Source organism: Lissotriton vulgaris, chromosome 5 (assembly GCF_964263255.1).
Source record: "Lissotriton vulgaris chromosome 5, aLisVul1.2, whole genome shotgun sequence".
In the NCBI taxonomy this organism is placed as follows: domain Eukaryota; kingdom Metazoa; phylum Chordata; class Amphibia; order Caudata; family Salamandridae; genus Lissotriton; species Lissotriton vulgaris.
In genome coordinates this window covers 1,183,329,728-1,183,348,379 of record NC_141693.1, presented here as the reverse complement: position 1 = coordinate 1,183,348,379, position 18,652 = coordinate 1,183,329,728, and the positions used below count along the sequence as shown (strand labels likewise).

Here is an 18,652-nt window from a genome sequence, read left to right as displayed (position 1 = left end):
GAATGTTGCAGATTTCCTATTGAAAATAGGTCCTAACTATAACTACCTACTGGTGACCGCCAGTAGGTTATATATATATATATATATATATATATATATATATATACATACATACAGATATATATATATATATATATATATATATTTAAATATATAAACAAATCTTCAATCAGCACACTCCTGCCAAAAATGAAGACACGGACCCAGAAGGCTGCAGTAAGGGAGATTTATTTCAACCTCTCAGGTGACGCGTTTCGAGCAACTAGTGCTCTTGTATTTATATATATATATATATATATGAAAGAAGCAGTCCAGGTTCCGAGTAGGTGTCAGAACCAACGGTCGGGACCTCAAAGCACCTCGTAACCAGCAGTCCACAATAGCCTCGAAAAAATACATCCAACAGTGGAGAACAGGGAAGACGTTTTTTATATATATATATATATATATATATATATATATATATATATATATATATATATACAGAGAGAGAGAGAGAGAGAGAGCCAACTCCGTCAGCCCGAAACTAAATACATTCTCGAGCTCGACTGCAAATGGTCCAACGGGTTGAATACCACAGAAGACATGCGCAGCTTTCTGTAAAAACATACTTCAGCTGCAAAATTGTCAATCAGGTTCAATCTATGTAAATAGCAAACTAATGAACGTCCGGAATGAAAGCACTTTAACTCTCTGTTTTTAATAAACCTTTTAATTATACTCTTTTTTTCCCTTTAGTTTGATTTCTTCAATGTGTTTATTATATACAGAATCAAATGTTTCAGGATAAAGGTGGCTTTTAACAATTGTTTATGAATTTTAGAAATTAGATTCATCTATATTCTAGAAATAACAGACTAGCCCTACATTAGCATTTGATCGATTGAGAAATCAACACCGTCTACACTAGCACTTCATATTTATATTTATATATGCACTATTTGCACCGATTGTCTCTCCCTTGTGTTTGCACTGAAAAATAGAAAGATAAAATAGAAAATATGATTGATCAAAGAAATCATTATAAAAATATGTATGTGGTGCCACACACGTCTGACTCATAGGCCATATTTGTTGAAATGATAATAAGCGGATTCATCCGGCAATAATTCAGTATGGGTATTTTAGCAACATAGGCAGTCTTGGATTCATCCAATGAGAATTTTAAATATGAATGTGTATTTAAGTTTTTTAAGAATACTATGGCACATAAGCACTTTACATGTTTTTGAAAAAAAGTTTTTCTAAACATGTGTACATATATTGAGTATGTCATACTGTGTTAACCTGCCTTTGTAGTTGAAAACTACAGAACGATCTTTGTACAACTACAGTCTGTTGTTTATGCCCACCATCATGTGATCTATGATGTCAGAAACTGGGGGTGGTATTATGCACTTTAAATGGTAGATGGCGTTTTTTCCACTTTGACACGTGAACAAGGGCTTACAAGCTTGAAACGCGTTGTGTTGGGTCTCTAAATAAATAACATCTTTGCCCAAAGAAAACTACGGAGGTCTGTGTCTCTTTCCTCGCCTGCCGCTGTGTGTGGAATCAGGAAGTGGTTTGAGTTTCCAGGATATATATATATATATATATATATATATATATATATATATATATATATATAACTGTGTCTCCATTGTCCAGTAGAGTTCGAATGTCGTCTGTTGCTGCGATGAGGGCGGTCTCAGTGCTGTGTTTTGCTCGGAAGCCGGATTGTGAGGAGTCGAGGGATTTGTTGGCTTCGAGGAAGGCGGCAAGCTGGTTGTTGACAGCTTTCTCGATGACTTTAGCCGGGAATGGAAGGAGCGAGATGGGGCGGTAATTTTTGAGTTCGGTGGGGTCCGCTGAGGGTTTTTTCAGAAGGGCGGTGAGTTCAGCGTGTTTCCAGTCTTCCGGGAAGGTGGCGGAGTTGAAGGAGCAGTTGATGACATCTCGGAGGTGCGGTGCTATGACGGAGTCTGCTTTGTTGAAGATGTAGTGAGGACATGGGTCTGTGGGGGATCCTGAGTGGATGGAATTCATCAGGCGGATTGTGTCCTCAGTGGAGATTGGGTTCCAGTCGTTAAGGGTGTTCACGGGGGGAGAATGTTTAGCAAATGGTAGGGTGGGTTGGTTTCCGGGTTGGTTGTCAAAGCTGTTGTGGATGTCTGCAATCTTGTTGTGGAAGAATGAGGCTAGGGAGTCGCAGAGGGCTTGGGAGGGGGTGATGTCGTTGGAGTTGGCCGAAGGGTTGGTGAATTCCTTGACGATGTTGAAAAGTTCCTTGCTGTTGTGGGCGTTGTTGTCAAGTCGATCCTTGAATGCTGTTTTCTTGGCCTTTCGGATTAGTTGGTGGTGAGTGCGGGTGGCGTTTTTGAAGGCGTCCTTGGTGCTAGTGGTTGGGTCTTTTTTCCAGGTCTTTTCAAGGGAGCGGCAGAGTTTCTTGGACTTCTTAAGATCATCGTTGAACCATGAGGCCTTTTTGCTGCCAGGTTTGCTTTGACGTTTTTTCAGTGGTGCTAAGGTGTCGGCGGTGTTGGATAACCATAGGGTGAAGTTGGCGGCGGCTTCGTTTTCGTTAGAAGAGTGGGCTGGGGCGTTTAGAAGGAGCGAGGCGGAGATCTGGTCCGTGGTGATTTTGTTCCAGTTTCTTTGCAGAGTTGGTTGGAGGTGGTTGGTGGGTTTCGGCTTGTTGTAGGTGAAGTGAACGCAGCTGTGGTCAGTCCAGAGGAGGTCCGTAGTGTGGCTGAAGGAGACATGATTGCTGGAGGTGAAGATGGGGTTGAGTGTGTGACCTGCGATGTGGGTGGGGGAAGTGACCAGTTGTTTAAGTCCGAGGTTGGCGAGGTTGTCTAAGAGGGTGGCGGGTGGTGGGTGGGAGGTGTGACTCTGTGCATAGATGTGTGAGTGGGTAATTCATTGGGTGTATGAGTTCAAGAGTGCATCTGAGAAGGGCTGTATGGGTAGGTGAATGTGTGTATTGCTGTGTTGGTGAGTGAATGGATGTCTCAGTGGTAAATGTGTGAGTCATTACATATGTGAAAGGCAGTATATGTGAGTGTTGGAGTATATAAATCACTATATGGGAGACTGAGTGATTTTGAGAGTGGCTGTATGGATGAGTGTGTTCTTGTATCAGCGACTGTATAACAGAGTGAGTCTGTGTTAGTGAGGTGGTGTGTGTATAACTGTATAGGTGAGTAAATGGGAATGTGAATGATTCTTAGCATGCCTCACTAGGTGTGTGAGTAACACTATGGATGAGTGGAGATGTGTGAGTGTCTGTATAGGTGAGTGCATATATGAGTGCTGTATTGATAAGTGACTGCATGGGTGAATGAGTGGATGTGTATGCAGACCTAGGAATCAGTGAGTTGGTATGTAGTTTCTGGTATTGGTGTATCTATGGTTTCGAAAATGCTAGTCTTCATTTTAGAGTGGGGGTATCAAAGATTATATTAGGGTGTAAGAAAGTGCATAAGATTATCACGTGGATGATGTCATCTGTGATGTCATTTGAGATGTCATCAGTGATGTCATGAGTGATGTCACTGACCATGTCATGAATTATGTAATATGTGACGTCATCAGCCGTGCATTGCGAGAGCGCGAGTTATAGTTATCTCAACTAACTATAACGGCCGAATTTCTCTGGTTTTGTACAAGTCAAATGTCTAACTACCTATAACGGCCCTGAAACATGTGGGTTTTTTCAGTGAATTTCTAAGGTTTTTTAAATCCTCATTTCTAACTATAACATCCCTGAAACCTGTGTTTTTTTTCAGTGAATTTCAAAGGTTTTTTAAATGCCAATTTATAACTATGCCTACATAGCTAGGACATGTTCAGAAAGAGGAGGAAATGCACAGAAAGAAGCAAGTGAAATGCAGAAAGAGGCAACAGAAGTCCAGAAAGACGAAAAAAGGTGCAGAAAGAAGCAAAAGATGTGCACAAAGAACCAACAGGGGAGCAGAAAGAGACCATGTTGTAATGTCATCCTGTGCCCTAACTTTTTGATGACAGGTACTGGTGGTAACTGACTCTGACTAACTAGGCCTAGAGCCAGTGCAATGCTAAAAGGCACGTAGAATACAGTGAAAACACATACATACACTAGGGAACACTATGCGTTGGAGCACCCCTGTGATTGGCATGACCTTCTCTGTAAGGCTCTAGTACATAATAGGAGAGGGGGATTAAAATTACCTCTATGTCAGAGGTGCAGAAAGATGCTTCTTTAAGTGGTAGTCACGTTTTTAGAGTGGTGGAGAAAGGGTGCTGGGCCTCCGACCAGCGCTCAGGAATTCAGGTGCATCGGACTTAGAAGAGGTACTAGAAGGGCTTATTGGCACCCAAAGTCCCTCAGGAGTAAATTAGACTTCATCCCCCGTCCCATAGTCTGCCAGGAGGCACGTTTGCAGAGTGGTGGAGAAAGGGGGCATGTCCTTCGAAGATGTCTTAGCAATTCCACTGTGTGGGACTTACTAGAGGTAGGAAGACGGGTAGTTGACCCCCAAGGACAACCTTAGGGGCCAACTACCCCTCCTATTACTTCCAGTAAGTCCCACACAGCAGGAATGCTAAGTTCTCATAGCAGGTCACACCCTCTTTGCCCACCACTCTGCAAACATGCTCCCTCGCACTCTCTTTGATGAGGATAGTAGTCCCCTTTGGTGCTGGGTGTCCTTTAGGGGCCAACTGGCCTACCTCTTACCTCCTGTAAGCCCCATACAGTGGGATTGCTGAGAGGTGTACAATTGCCATGCCCCTTTTCCCCACCACTCAGCAAACACACCCCCAGGTGCGTTGTAAGTTGGGAAATTAAGTCCCCATGAATACTGAGGGTCCCTGTGGGCCAACTAGCCCTTCAGGTGCCTCTAGTAAGCGCCACTTAGCTGGTTTGAAGAGAGGTGGTCTGAGGCCAGACCCCCTTTTTACACCACTGCAAACGGATTGAGGTTCTCAGGACACAAGAGGACCTTATCGCCCAACCAGCAGTGTACCACAAGTGACATTTGCGGAGTGGTATAAAAAGGGGCGTGGCCTCAGACCACCTCTCTGCAATCCGGCTGTGTGGCGCATACTGGAGGTACCTGGTGGGCTAGTTGGCCCCCAGGGACCCTCAGTATTCAAGGGAACTTAATCCCCCAATTACAGTGAGCCAGGGAGCCCTCCTAAGGCCTATTTTGGCCCCGGGGGCCCCATCCCCTGGGGCATGTCCTTGTTCTTTTTGTATGTTATATGGGAGGGGGGCCACCCCCCTTCTCTGGGCAACTTTAGTTACCGGGGCCTGGCCTTCTGTTTTATTTATTTAATTACAAGAGAGGAGCCGCGTGGTTCCCCGTCACTAGGCCACTTCTGGCCCCTGGGACCCCATCCCCCGTGCTGCCTCGTTTTTTGGAAGTGAGAATAGGTTTCCTGCTCTCGCTTTCAAAAGCCAAAGCAGAGTTTGCTATGGCAAGGAGGGAGCCGCACGACTCCCACCCTGCCATAGTAAACAGCAATGTCCCAGGGGTGGGCACCCCAGGACATTGCAGGAGCCAGCCCTGGGGTGTTGTGGTCCCCAGGCCATCAAGGGCTCCAGAAGGGAGGCCGCATGGCCCCCCTCCCAGCATTTCAAAACCCCGGCGAGGTTGTGGTCCCCGGGGCTTGGGGTCTATACCAGACCCCCGAATATGAATATTTAGAGCCCCGGGGAGGTGGTGGTCCCCGGGGCGTGTGGGGAGCTCGAGCCCCCCACACACATTTAAAGAAAAAAACTAAGCCCGGGAGCTGGCGGTCCCCAGAGCTGCATGCCCCCGCTATATAATTTGGGATTGCCCCCGGGGCCTTATTAAAGAAGCGCAGGAGTCCGCGCTTTGTTTTTGAATTTTATTTTCTCTGCAAGATTTGCACACCCAGTGCAAATTCTGCCATTTTTTTTATTTAAAAAAAGCTTTTTTGGGCCCCTCAGCAGGTCTTTTCTTGTTTTTTAATGTGGCTGCTAACACTTCCTGGTTTGGAGTGTTGGCAGCCAATCAGAATGAAGCTCATGCCCGGGAGGAGTTGTGACTCCTCCTCGGGGCTCAGATATTGAAAGTTTTCTTTTTGTAGTTTCTCAGGAACTAATGAACGGATTAACACCATTTAAAAAAAGGGTCACTCTCTGAACCAAGGGCTACCGTTTTGTCAAATTTGGTGTAATTCCGTACAGCACCAGTGTTGATAATTAAGTGCTGGTGGTGAGCACCGAAAACCTCCAGATCATAATAAGCATTGCCATTAGCACCTGCTTTGCAGGGGACTGCAGGAGGGGAGAGGACTGGAGGGTCGGTGTGGGCAGTGAGGTAGCTCATCGGTTTATTTTTGTCCCCCTTAACTCCATGCAACAGGTGGGGATAAATCTGTGTCTGCTCTTCACCTTGTTGTGCCAGATATCAATTACTGCAGACATCAGGGACAGGATGTGGCCTTAGTTAATTTTGAAACTGGGAAACCAGGTTCAAGTCCCAGCGTCAGCTCAACATCCTATGATTCTGGGCAAATCACTTAATCTACATGAACCTAAAAAAATGAATATGCCCTCTCTAATGTTATCTGATGCTCATGTAAAGTGCACCAGCATTATTCCCTTTTTCCAAGCATACATGTGATGCTTGCAGCAAACAAAAAAAAAACTGATGCATCTTTCACCAGTCTCTGAGCTTTGGAGGGCCTCTCTTAAGTACTGCAAGTCAATGATAAATATAAAAAAAGCCCAGGGTAAAAGGCAGTCTAGGTCCATGCCATGTCAAGTTTCCAGCGAACATTGATCAAAACATCCAAAACAAACGTATGAATAAAAAAGCAATTAAAAGTGACTTCCAAGTATTTTGATAATTCTGTGCTTCCAAAGTATATTTTCTCTATTGGGATGTTAATTTCCTATTTAAGTACTGACCCTATTAGCTTTAAAATACTTTAATTACTGCAAATGTCTCCAACTGGATGAAGAACAACTGCCTTCAGCTGAACACAGACAAGACAGAAGTACTGATTTCTGGTAACAGCAGCAACACATGGAACGACTCCTGGTGGCCATCAGATTTAGGACCCACACCCACTCCCTCCAGCCACACCAGAAACCTCAGAATCATCATTGACAAAAGCTCATTAAGAAATCACAGATCTACGCCATCTCCTCCATCCGCTTCCTCACTCTGTGCATGCTACGTAAGATCTTCAAGTGCCTACCCCTACACACAAGATGCACCATAACACAAGCCCTCATCACCAGCTGACTGGAAAATAAAAATGCCCTCTACGTAGGAATCGCCGTACACCTTCTACAGAGACTTCAGACCATACAGAATGCTGCAGCCAGACTCATCCTCTGCCTTCCCCGACAAACCCACATCACACTCCACCTCAGGAAACTCCACTGGCTCCCCTTACAGAAGAGATGCCAATTCAAGCTGCTGACCCACGCACACAAAGCTCTACACGACCAAAGACCCACGAACATTAGCTACTGCCTGAACTTCCACCAACCATCAAGAAGATTACACTTCGCCTCCCTTTCACCTGCCTATACTCCCCACATCTATCTAAGCAGAAGTAAAGAATGGTCTTTCGCCCACATTGAAGCAAAGACCTGGAACTCCCCACTCACCTCCGGAAATCACCTTACTTCCAGAATTCCAAATGGCCTTTAAGACCTGGCTGTTCAAATAAGCCTATGGGGTCTAACAGCGCCTGGATACCCTAATGCAGTGGTTCTCAATCTGTGCACCGCGGTCCCCTGGTGTGCCCTCCAAAGTAGCCAGGGGTGCCGCGCTTCAAAGGTTTCAGATTTTCCAATTCGTTATAAATTGCCAGTAACATCTATGAAATGTGCAGTTATTTAGTAAAGGCATAAATCCTCTGTCCACCAGATGGCAGCAGAGCATTCGTTATTGAGAGTGCAGAAACTAATTTTACTGATTGAGATGGATCTCTAGTATTTCCTGCTTAGGAAGCCAGCAACCAAATGCGTGGGAAAGACGAGTGGAAAGATTATAGTGAGCGGAAACCTGGCCTGAACGGGGCAGAATGGGACAGGATAGGGAGAGAGAAAATGGAGGAAGGTGGGAAGCAAATTTTGTCAGCGTGTCTAAAGCACAAAGAGAAAAAAGGGAAGGATATCAAAAGTTTCCTGTCTGTAACAACAAAGGAGGGCAGGTTAAGGTCTCACTCACGCAATTTTGTCAATGTATTTGACAGAGATTTATCTAGTCCTGAGTTACCACCTTGGTCATTGCAGCGCACCGGAAAAGTGCTCTTCTTGCACTCAAGCAGTCTGGAGCCTTGTTTGAAGCTGTGTGCTAGAGGCAAGTCCTCTGGTTTCCCGTAGAAGTGCTCAATTGGAGGGAATGCGGGGTTACCCATTGAGATTCTTTCACCTTAGGCACTGAATGGTGGGGATTGGTGTCAAAGACCTATTGCCCCCTGGTTTTGGTTGGTACTCGTTCTTCCATTGAAGTTCAGCTCTGAATCAGGCCTTAGGCTTGCCTACATCCAGGGGCAAAACAAGCCCATTTATTTTCGAGGCTCGCCTTTGAAAGCATTTGGAACTTAAGGTACTCATAAACAGAGTCTCCGAGCCACTGCAAGTGCAGGAGAATGGTGCCCACCCACACATGCCAGGTTCCAGAGCCCATCACAGCAGCCAATAACTCCTGACGATCTGCATTTGTATTGTGTGAAGGATGAGACTATCATTCAACACATTCAGTCCCAGTCTAAAATCTTTCACTAGCAGAGGGGTACACATTAGGAAGGACAGGCTGCCACAATAGCTGCTATGGGCATCGAGCATGCTAAAACGGCATTGTCTAGTGACCTGGCAGATGCCCTTCAGGAGCGCTGCAGAATTTCTAAGGTGTCTCTAGACCATCACAGTGATCTAGACACTGCCTAAGTAAAACTGGCTTTATATAATTAAATTAACATAACTGCTTCATTCTACTCACTATAAAGTATCGCACATTTGAAGTAAATGTCACACATACGGAGTACGCTAAAAACATCAAAACATCTCCTACGTTTACAGAAAACTTAGCAGCAATGCTATATTTAAGTAGTCTTTACTGGTATGGTAAGAGGTCAACCCACAACCTTCTGCTGCACCTGCATTTCCCTGACAAGCAGCGGTGAGCTTATCAAGGCCTGCATATCTTCCCACCACCCACTCCAACAGCTTTCCTATGATGAGGGGCCAGAGAGCGATTCACATCCACCTATGAACCTTTGTTCAATGACAAGCTTCAATAAACCTCAGTTTGTCCCTCATACCAATGAAGCACTTTCAACCTCTACATTGGCAGTTCTGACAGTGCCAGTGTCAGTTGTGTCTATGGACTCTGCAGCACTGAACAACACACAGCATAGTTTTAGCTACAAAGTAACCACAAACATTTACTCTGAGAACAGACTGCAATATTAGGCTTCTTGAAGTTATAAAGTACATCTTCTTAAGGTAAATTAAGTCATTTTTCCTTCTTATAAATATAAAAGAATTGACATTTATTGTGTGTGATAAATGTCCCAACTGAACTAGGTATTCCATTCCATTCCACATCCGTCCACTCCACCCACAAAAAAGTCACATAATGATAGGAAGCCACGGCCAACGATCAATAAGCCAAGGGAGCCATGGGTTGAAAAAGTTTGGGAACCGCTGCCCTAATGGGTGATTAGCTGCACTTTATAACTCCTGATTGATGTTTGGCATCATTTAGATCCAAAATCCTGACTAAGCAGTGTATTGCAAAAGGTTGCAATCTGCGAATGTGTGCCCTTTGTTTTTACTGCCCCGGCCTAATTGTGGCCTCAATCAACCTTGATACCAAGTACATTTTTGAGGAGACGGATATCTGAGGTGCAAGAAATCAAGCTAACATATGATTTCTTACAGAGTACGCATTCCTGTTTACACATGTGTCACACTAGAGCAGACTTGAGTGAACCCATTAACTACTTGAGGCAGACTCCTTGCATAGGTTTTACGGCCAAGAGCAACACGCTTGGATAACTCCTTATCAGCATGGCTTCTTATTTACATGAGGCTAAACAATTCGTATTAAAGATGATATAAAGAGTAATTTGGTGCAAACCTATAACCATATAACATTGCCCAAAAAGATGGAGGGGCAGATTTATGAGGCCGTTGCGCCACGTTTACGCCGCTGTTGCGTCACGCAAGGCAGCGTAAACGTGGCGCATCCCTACGAACGATTTACAACGTGACGCATCTAGGCAGATGCGTCACGTTGTAAAGCCCTGCGCCGCTTGTGGGCGTTCCGGCGCAGGTTGGGCGTTCCGGGGCAGGTGCGCCTCGCAAAAGTGGCTGAGTGAAATCTATGAGATTTCACTCAGCCACTTTTAAGCCAATGCTGCGTCAAAAGCCTGCGCCTGCTTGAAGCAGGCGTAGGTCTTGACGCAGCATTTTTAAAATGGGGCACCCCCGAGCCTTGCTGGAGCAACTCCAGCAATGCGCCACATTTCCGGCACAGATGCGTCACGCATCTGTGCCGTTTTTGCACCATGGTGCGCCGCATTATAAATGCGGCGCACCATGGCTGGCGGAGCTGTGGCGCACTGTGGCGCATGTTAACTGGCGCATCCCTGGGGATGCGCCAGTTAACATAAATCTGCCCCGGAGAGTGAAAAGGTTCCTTTCTCAGCGGCGGCCCCTCTCTAAGGGTGGTATAGCATCCCCACCCTGCTGCTAGCACCATTAAGGTGAAAAATAAAATGGTAATAATATGAATTTATTACCATTATATTTTTTCCCTTTCCTCAGGCGAGCTTTGTTTGGGAGAGGGGCCACTGCTGCTGACTGGCAGCATGGGAGTGGTGCACATCCCACCAGTTTAGAGTCATTTTGGCCGACTGTCTTGCATCCGCCAGCCTGACATGCACCACTTAAACTTCTCCACCCAGCTGGGTGGAGAGCAGGCAGATGCCCCAAGTACTTGCAGGAGAGTTGAAGCAGTGCGCTCCAGCCATTCCTGGCGCTGCTATGTTGACATTAGCAGCAGCATGAGAGCAGCGTCTGGATTGGTGTGGAGAATTGCTGCTGGCCAGTGCAGACGGACTGAAGCAGGAGGACCAGAGGAGACGAGCCAGCACATTGATAAGTACATTTTTATTTTTATTTTTTTAGTTCCTACTTTGTAACATGCACGTAATATACCAGTGTACGTTAGTCCTGGCAGTCACCGATGCACTGTTACAGTACTCTCTGTAAAATACACGCAGGCGTTTGCTGGGTGCCAGTCCTAGAGAAAGGGCATGAAAATAAAGACCAGTACGAAACTTTCCTACCAAACGTGACACTACGAATATAATGGGGCTACAGAAACTAAAATAAAAACCGGCAAAATATAAGCAATTTCTATATCACACACTGCATTCGTCAATTAATACTCACTGCTTCATTAATATGGAATCAGTGTCAAAAACTAAAATCACAGAGGTTCTAGATTAAAACATATACTCAATGTATTGCATAGCTGACATTATGCGACGCTGTGGTTTCGTTACTGATACGAAGCAAAAACTTTGTACGGACCTGTATTCAATTTGTTCTCTTACATATGGCACCTCAACATAAATTTCTGTTAATGGCATTCATTGGAAAGCCATTCACTGCGGAAGTGGGTCAAATAAATTAGTTGCTTCCTAATTCCAGGAGTCTGACAAGCACACAATGTGAGTTTTTAGCATTTCAGCTTTGGTCCATTCTGAATATCACTTATGCTTATTTAAGCACCAAGAAATCATTTATTGTGCGGGGTGTGCTATATAAATGAAAGTATCCTATTAAGTGGAACGGATGTTTTTACAACTATAGTGTGGAGGATGCAGACTCTATATATTGCATGCTGATGCCAGATAATTGTGTTGGTCTTTGCTCTACGCTGCGAACCAACATGAATTACTTTCTTCGATATCCACATCTGATGTATTCCACTGTCAGAAAACCAGCAGTGTGTTTTTGTCAACACTTTCGAGGTGCTCACAAGACTGAAGATGGTCTCAAAAGGCAGTGAGTTTTTATTCCTGTGGTCAGAGAATCATGGGGCATATTATCAAGGGGGTTTATCTCCGCTTTTTTGGCTTTAAAAGCCAAGAAAGCGGAGATAAAATTATCTCCCTATTACCTAGCTGTCGCTAACACCAGTTAGCGACAGCTAGTAGGAGATTGCGACCATCTTGGGCCCCACTTTGCATGTCAGTGATATTTATCACTAATGACATGCAAAGTGGGTGTGCCAAGATGTTAGCGACTGGAAACAGTCGCTAACATCGTTGGGGGCGTGGCCAAGAGCCGATCATGGTGGACGTGTAGCTCCGGAGCTCCGTCCTTAGCCCGCAATACCAGCATATCATCCTGCAATCCTAACCTGCAACCCATCTACACACGGTGCCCCGAAACCCCGGGAGCGGGCGGCGTGCGGCGGAGAGGTGCTGCTCCCCCCCGGACCTTGCCGGTGAGGCGCCGTGACCGTGGTGACTGCTGCGGCCTGCTGTACAGAGTGAGGCCTCGGCCTCGATTTGTGGTCTGCCCGACCCACCCCCTGGTCGCTGACTCGCTCCGGGTGGGACCCCGGACCGGGGGTGCAGCGAGATTACCACCGCGACACCGGGGCACACAGAAGGGTTCCCATGCTCCACCGGTGGCCTCGCTGCTTCTCCCGCAGGGCCGCTGGACACCCGCTGGCATCCCCCGCTGCGGGACTGGCTCCTGCTAAGGCGTCCTCGCCCTCGACCCCGCCGGTGAGGAAGACCGGTCTGGAGGGGTGCAGGACCCGCCGTCAACACTGTGGACCCCACAGTCAACTCGCTGCACAGCGCGCCGAGGGGCGCGGGGCGGCCCGGCATCAAGGCGGACCTACAGGCGCCATTTTGTCTACACCACGGAGACGTGACCGGACCCCGAGATATCGGCCACGGCAACCTGCTCACTCCGGGCTCCAGCTACAGCGGGCATTGCGCAGCGGGAGAACACGAGGCAGCGCACACCCACGGCCAGTGTAAGTTTTTATTGCGGTGGGGCCGGAGACCCCACGTACCCTGGGAAAAACAGACAGGAGGGGGAGGAAGAAGTTGCGCGCTGCGGAGCCCTGATGCCACCCTGAAAGCCCGGCGCCTCTTGCGATCCCGGTCCCTGCAGTGATTCCTCCTCGCCTTCACCTGCAGCCTGTGGGCTCCTCCCTACACCTTGCAGGGCCGGGTCACTAACAACTGTCAGGCACACCAGTGGAACGCCACTCCGCCCTACAACAACGCCACGACGAGCCGGCCAACGCCACCCCTGCACAAGCTGACCAACGTAGCTCCTAGCTGACCTGGGGCCTACACCGCAATTGTCTATACCCAGCGGAACCCGGATATGCCGCTACTACAGCCCTGCACCCCTGAGTGGACACGTGTGGAGGGGGAGACCGGCGACTGCAGCTACTCCGGCGTCGCCCTGCTCACTAGGTCAATGGGTAGGCACAGGGGCAGGAACCAGGACCTAGGCGCTCCAACAGACATGCAGTCCACGGGCTCCGAGGACCCACTGGCCTCTTCAAACGCGGACATCATCCCACCGACCGGAAAGGGATCCCAGGACGCCAAGTTGGACCTCATCTTCAACGAAATACGCGCCACACGCGAGGCGTTAGAATCACGCATAGACAGCATGGCGACTGGCCTATCCCTACTGCGGGCTGACCATAACAAATTAGCGGAGCGGGTCTCGGAACAGAAGATAGTGCTGAGCGACCTCATTGCCCAGGAGACAGAGCATTCCACCAAGCTAGAGACCGTAGAGAAACAGCTTAGACAGCTATGGGACAGGGTGGACGATGCGGAAGGCCGTGCCCGCCGCAACAACGTCCGCATCCTGGGTATTCCGGAGAGAAGCGAGGGGAGGAATCCCACCCAATTCGTGGAAGACTGGCTACGGAAACTGGTGGGCCAGGAAGACCTTACGGCCCTGTACAGTGTGGAACGAGCGCACAGGATGCCATTGCGTCCCCCACAGCCGGGGGCACCCCCTCGACCACTGATTGCGCGCCTACTCCACTACAAAGATCGGGACACTGTTCTTAGAGCGGCAAGGGAGAAGGCACCAATACGCTTCGAAGATAAGAACATTTCGGTGTACCCCGATTTCACGCCCACGGTGCAAAGAGCCAGATCCACTTTCATGGCGGTGAAGCGCAAACTCAGAGACAGAGATATGAAATATGCGCTTTTATTCCCTGCAAGACTCAAGATATTACATGGCAACAAATCTCACTTCTTCGACTCGCCAGAAGAGGCGGAGGAATGGATGGAAGTCACACTCACCCCTCCGGCCTCCCAAGACCCATTCGCAGACGGCCACAATGAGAGCCGCAGAAACGCGCCGGATCAACGAGACAATCCTTCCACCTCCAAACTACACTCCTCACAAGGCGCGCCGATGAACACTCAACCGCCGGGGGACCAGACAGCAGGTCATTCATCACCACGGATGCGACTAACGGAGGAGGCGCTGGCCGCTCACGACGCGGGAGCAACCGGGGATGGGATCACCGTCACCACCGACACCCACACTGAGGTATCCGGGTCAGTGGACAGTCTGCAACTGTTCCCGAAGATCACAGCCCAGATGGCGGCGGAGTTCTGATTGGCGACACACTTGATCCTCTCCGGGGGGTAAGGTATAACCGACCCCCTCCCTCATAAATGGTGGGTTGCATGAGGGCTCACCCTGTTAAGGGCTACCATGCCAAAGCGGGCCATCAAGTGACAGACACCGGTGGTCTACCCCCCCCCCGTTATGAACATGGAACACACTGACTTGTGCCCACGTTGGGCACCCTTGTTTGGATCCCGAGCCCGTTGGCCTGGGGACCTTATAGTTAAGGGGATATCTGTTCACAAGACACTCCCACCTAGTACCAAGACCAATCTGACATGGTCGCCCATATGCTCCGCTATATCACCACACACAGAAGGTTATGGGACCTCTTAATGTCTATCAACTGTGCACCTGGAATGTACGGGGCCTGGGCTCGGTACACAAACGCCACAGAATTCTAGCCCAACTCAACCGTAGAGGGACACAGATAGCCTGCCTACAAGAGATACATTTGAACAATGCTGAAAACGTAAAGATACGCAAAAAATGGAAAGGGCAGCTCTTTGCTACCTCCTATTCTGCATTCTCCAGGGGGGCGGCGATCTGGCTTCGCAACTCTGTCCCCTTCAAGATGTTGGAACAAAAGATTGATAAGGAGGGACGATATGTATTTGTGCGGGGTTTACTGGATGGGGATGCCATTGTAGTAGGTTGTGTGTACTCACCAAACACAGGTCAATCGGAATTTTTGCTAACCTTGAATGGGATCCTTGCTGATTGGGCTGACCACCATTGGATCATTGGGGGGGATTTCAACGCGGTACTCGATCTCACACTGGATAGGTCACACCCCCCCTCTTGGCCACTGAGAGCAGGAAACAGGAAGACGCTCTGACACATTGGGCAGAGGGCTGGGATTTGGCAGACGCATGGCGCAGCACACATTCACAGGAGAGGGAATATACCTTTTTCTCCCCGCCCCACCAGCTCCACATCAGAATCGACCATGTCTTCTGCTCCCGCTCCCTGACAACTTCAATTATCCGCACCCAACACATGGGGAAAACCCTGTCCGACTACAACCCCGTTGAGCTCACTTGGCAGTGGGGCAAGCTGTTGCCCCCCATCCCGGCTTGGCGACTGCCCCCCGACCTCCTTGAAGACACAGTCTTCCGTTCCTCCCTATCCGACACTATAGAAACCTACTTCACCACGAATGCGAACACTGCCAGTACCCGTCAGGTAGAATGGGACGCATTTAAAGTCTGTCTCAGGGGGGAGGCGATGGCCGCTCGAGTGGGGAGAAAGAAAGAGGTCATCAGTCAATTGAAGGAAGTGGAGGGTTCCCTAGCGTCCCTGGAGAGTGAGGCAGCGGGCACCAATGCACGTTTCACACCACTGCAGGAGGCTCATATTAGACATGCAGAGCTACTAGAAGACTTGAGGCTCCTAGATTACAGAGAACACAGGAATAGACAACATACGCAAGCAGACCGAGCTGGCACCCTCCTGGCTCGGCTCCTGCGTGATTCCCCACCTTGCCACCCAATCTTAGAAATATTGGACCAAACAGGCAGTCCGACCACCACCCACATAGGGATTAATATGGCGTTCAAGGACTATTATACCACGCTGTACAGCCCCCCCCCGCCCCTGCCAGAGACAGCCTATGAGGCCTTCATGGGGGAACTGGACCTGCCCCAACTCACTGACATGCAAAGCAAAGATCTACAGCGCAGCATCTCTCTAGCGGAAATTAGACAGGCGATACGAACCCTCCCTAGGAACAAGGTCCCTGGAACCGATGGCCTCCCAGCCGAATTCTATACAACGTTCATTGATCTCCTGGCCCCACGCTTACATGCTGTCTATTTGGAAGCCTTACGGTCGCCCTCCCTACCACAATCATCCATGCAGGCATTGATCACATCCCTCTTAAAGCCGGGCAAAGACGGGCTACAGCTGGGCGTCTACAGACCCCTGTCCCTCCTTAATACTGACTCAAAGATCTTGAGCAAAGTGCTGGCGACGAGACTGGTACAATATATACCTCAGTTGATCCATCCAGACCAATGTGGTTTTGTACCGGGCCGGAGCACGGCCATGAATCTCAGAAGCTTGGCCCAGCTGATGCTGGGAAACGTGATGGGCCCGGGCTTGGAGGGCTGCATATCCCTGGACCTGAAGCAGGCGTTTGACTCCCTTAGGTGGGACTACATGTTTGCCACACTTTTGAAATTCGGGATACCGCCCGAATTCATCGCCTGGGTCAGGCTCCTGTACACTCTCCCTACAGCGAGAGTACGCACTTCCAGACATATCTCGGGACCTATAACTATAGCGAGGGGCACCCGACAGGGCTGCCCGCTCTCCCCTCTCCTGTTTATCCTTGCCCTGGAACCATTGCTCTGCAGACTCAGGGCGATGGCCCCCCACTAAGGTATTCAGAGGCATGGGACGGCGGACATTGTGTCCGCTTATGCCGACGACATCATATTGTACCTTCGGGACTTACGGGGTGACATGGGCCCTATACCCCAAATATTTGAGAACTTTAGGGCGATCTCAGGCCTTACCATTAGTGAACCCAAGTCTTATGGATTCACCTTCAGGAATGCAGACTCTTCCACTCCCCTACCCTTCGCTCCACACGAATTCCAGATAGCGGGAACCACTTTCCGATATCTTGGGATGCACATCTACAGGGAAGCTGACATGATGATTGACGGCAACCTTGGGAGGACCATGAGAGCACTGAAATCACAAATTCAGTTCTGGCTGACGCTGCCCCTCTCTGTTGCTGGCAGAGTGGCCATTTCTAAGATGGTAATGCTCCCTCGCCTCGTTTACCACTTCACCAACTTGCCATTCATGATCCCAGCTGCGACATTTAAACATCTCGACACACTACTCACAGAACTTGTGTGGGGACACGGGCGCAGACGCATAGGCCTCGCTAAACTGCAGCTCCCCTCAGGCTCTGGTGGTATGGCCCTACCCGATTTTAGGGCATACAACTATGCGTGCCAGCTCCAATGGCTGGCCTACTGGGTGGCAGGACGCAACCTTCACGAGATCAACATATCAGAGAGGGAACATGAAAGAGGGGATATACACAAGTTGCTTCTGCCCCGATCAGACTTGCCGAGAGATGCCTCACCGCTCCTCCGGCTAGCGGTGACATATTGGCGGAAGGCAGTGAAATACACTTCCCCCGCAACATCTTATGCCCCCACGATCCCGCTTCTGGGCATCCCGCTGGGCTCGGGTACACTCACGACGAACAAGCTAACGCCTTGGCAAGACGCAGGTGTGACACATGTGGGCGACCTGTTCGCAGAGGGGCGCCTACTATCCTTTACAGACTTCAGAGCGATGCATAGCGTTCCTAGAGGCTCGTTCCTCCTGCACGCAGGCCTCCGTCACTATATAACACACAACTGGGCACCTGAAGGACAAGAGCCAGCTACAAACCCCCTGATAACAATGCACTACCTCATGGGCACGGGCGGCCATCTGACCAAGTGGCTCACTGCCCGCATCAAAATGGGGAGGGCGGTCCCCCTGTCCTCACTCAGGACAACATGGGAAGGAGACGTTGGTAGACCACTGAGGGACAAAGAATGGGAACGTATCCTCCAGTTTCCCAAGAAGGTGGCTAGAAACCCCAAATTCAAGTTTATTCAACTGATGTTACTACATAGGGCCTACCTGACCCCACATCGCATACACATGATGTTCCCCGACGCGAGTAGCAACTGCCCCAGGTGTGATATTGACGATGCATCACTAATACATATGCTATGGCAATGTCCCAAGTTGGGTCATTACTGGGCCACCATCGCTGACTCGCTTGAGAGTGCTGGCACCCTGTCCCAACCGCTCACCATAGAACGTGCGCTATTGGGGCTGGGACCGTCAACACGCACGAGGACCGTGGCGACACGTTTCAGAGACCTGGCCCTATTACTAGCGAAGCGAGCAATCACGATGAGGTGGAAATCCCCCAGACCCCCTGACCCGGATTTATGGAAAGCAGAGGTAACA

General features: G+C 49.0%; 1 protein-coding gene across 1 annotated transcript in view; it reads right to left on the bottom strand.

The window, feature by feature from the left end:
• Positions 1-14,187, bottom strand: part of LOC147712228 (scavenger receptor cysteine-rich domain-containing protein DMBT1-like) — a 105,634-nt gene extending 91,447 nt beyond the window's left edge. Inside the window, exon 1 of the mRNA XM_086919603.1 lies at positions 14,115-14,187. Coding sequence (XP_086775729.1) covers positions 14,115-14,187 — 73 coding nt within the window. The remainder of the gene's footprint in view (positions 1-14,114) is intronic.
• Positions 14,188-18,652: the final 4,465 nt, after the last annotated feature.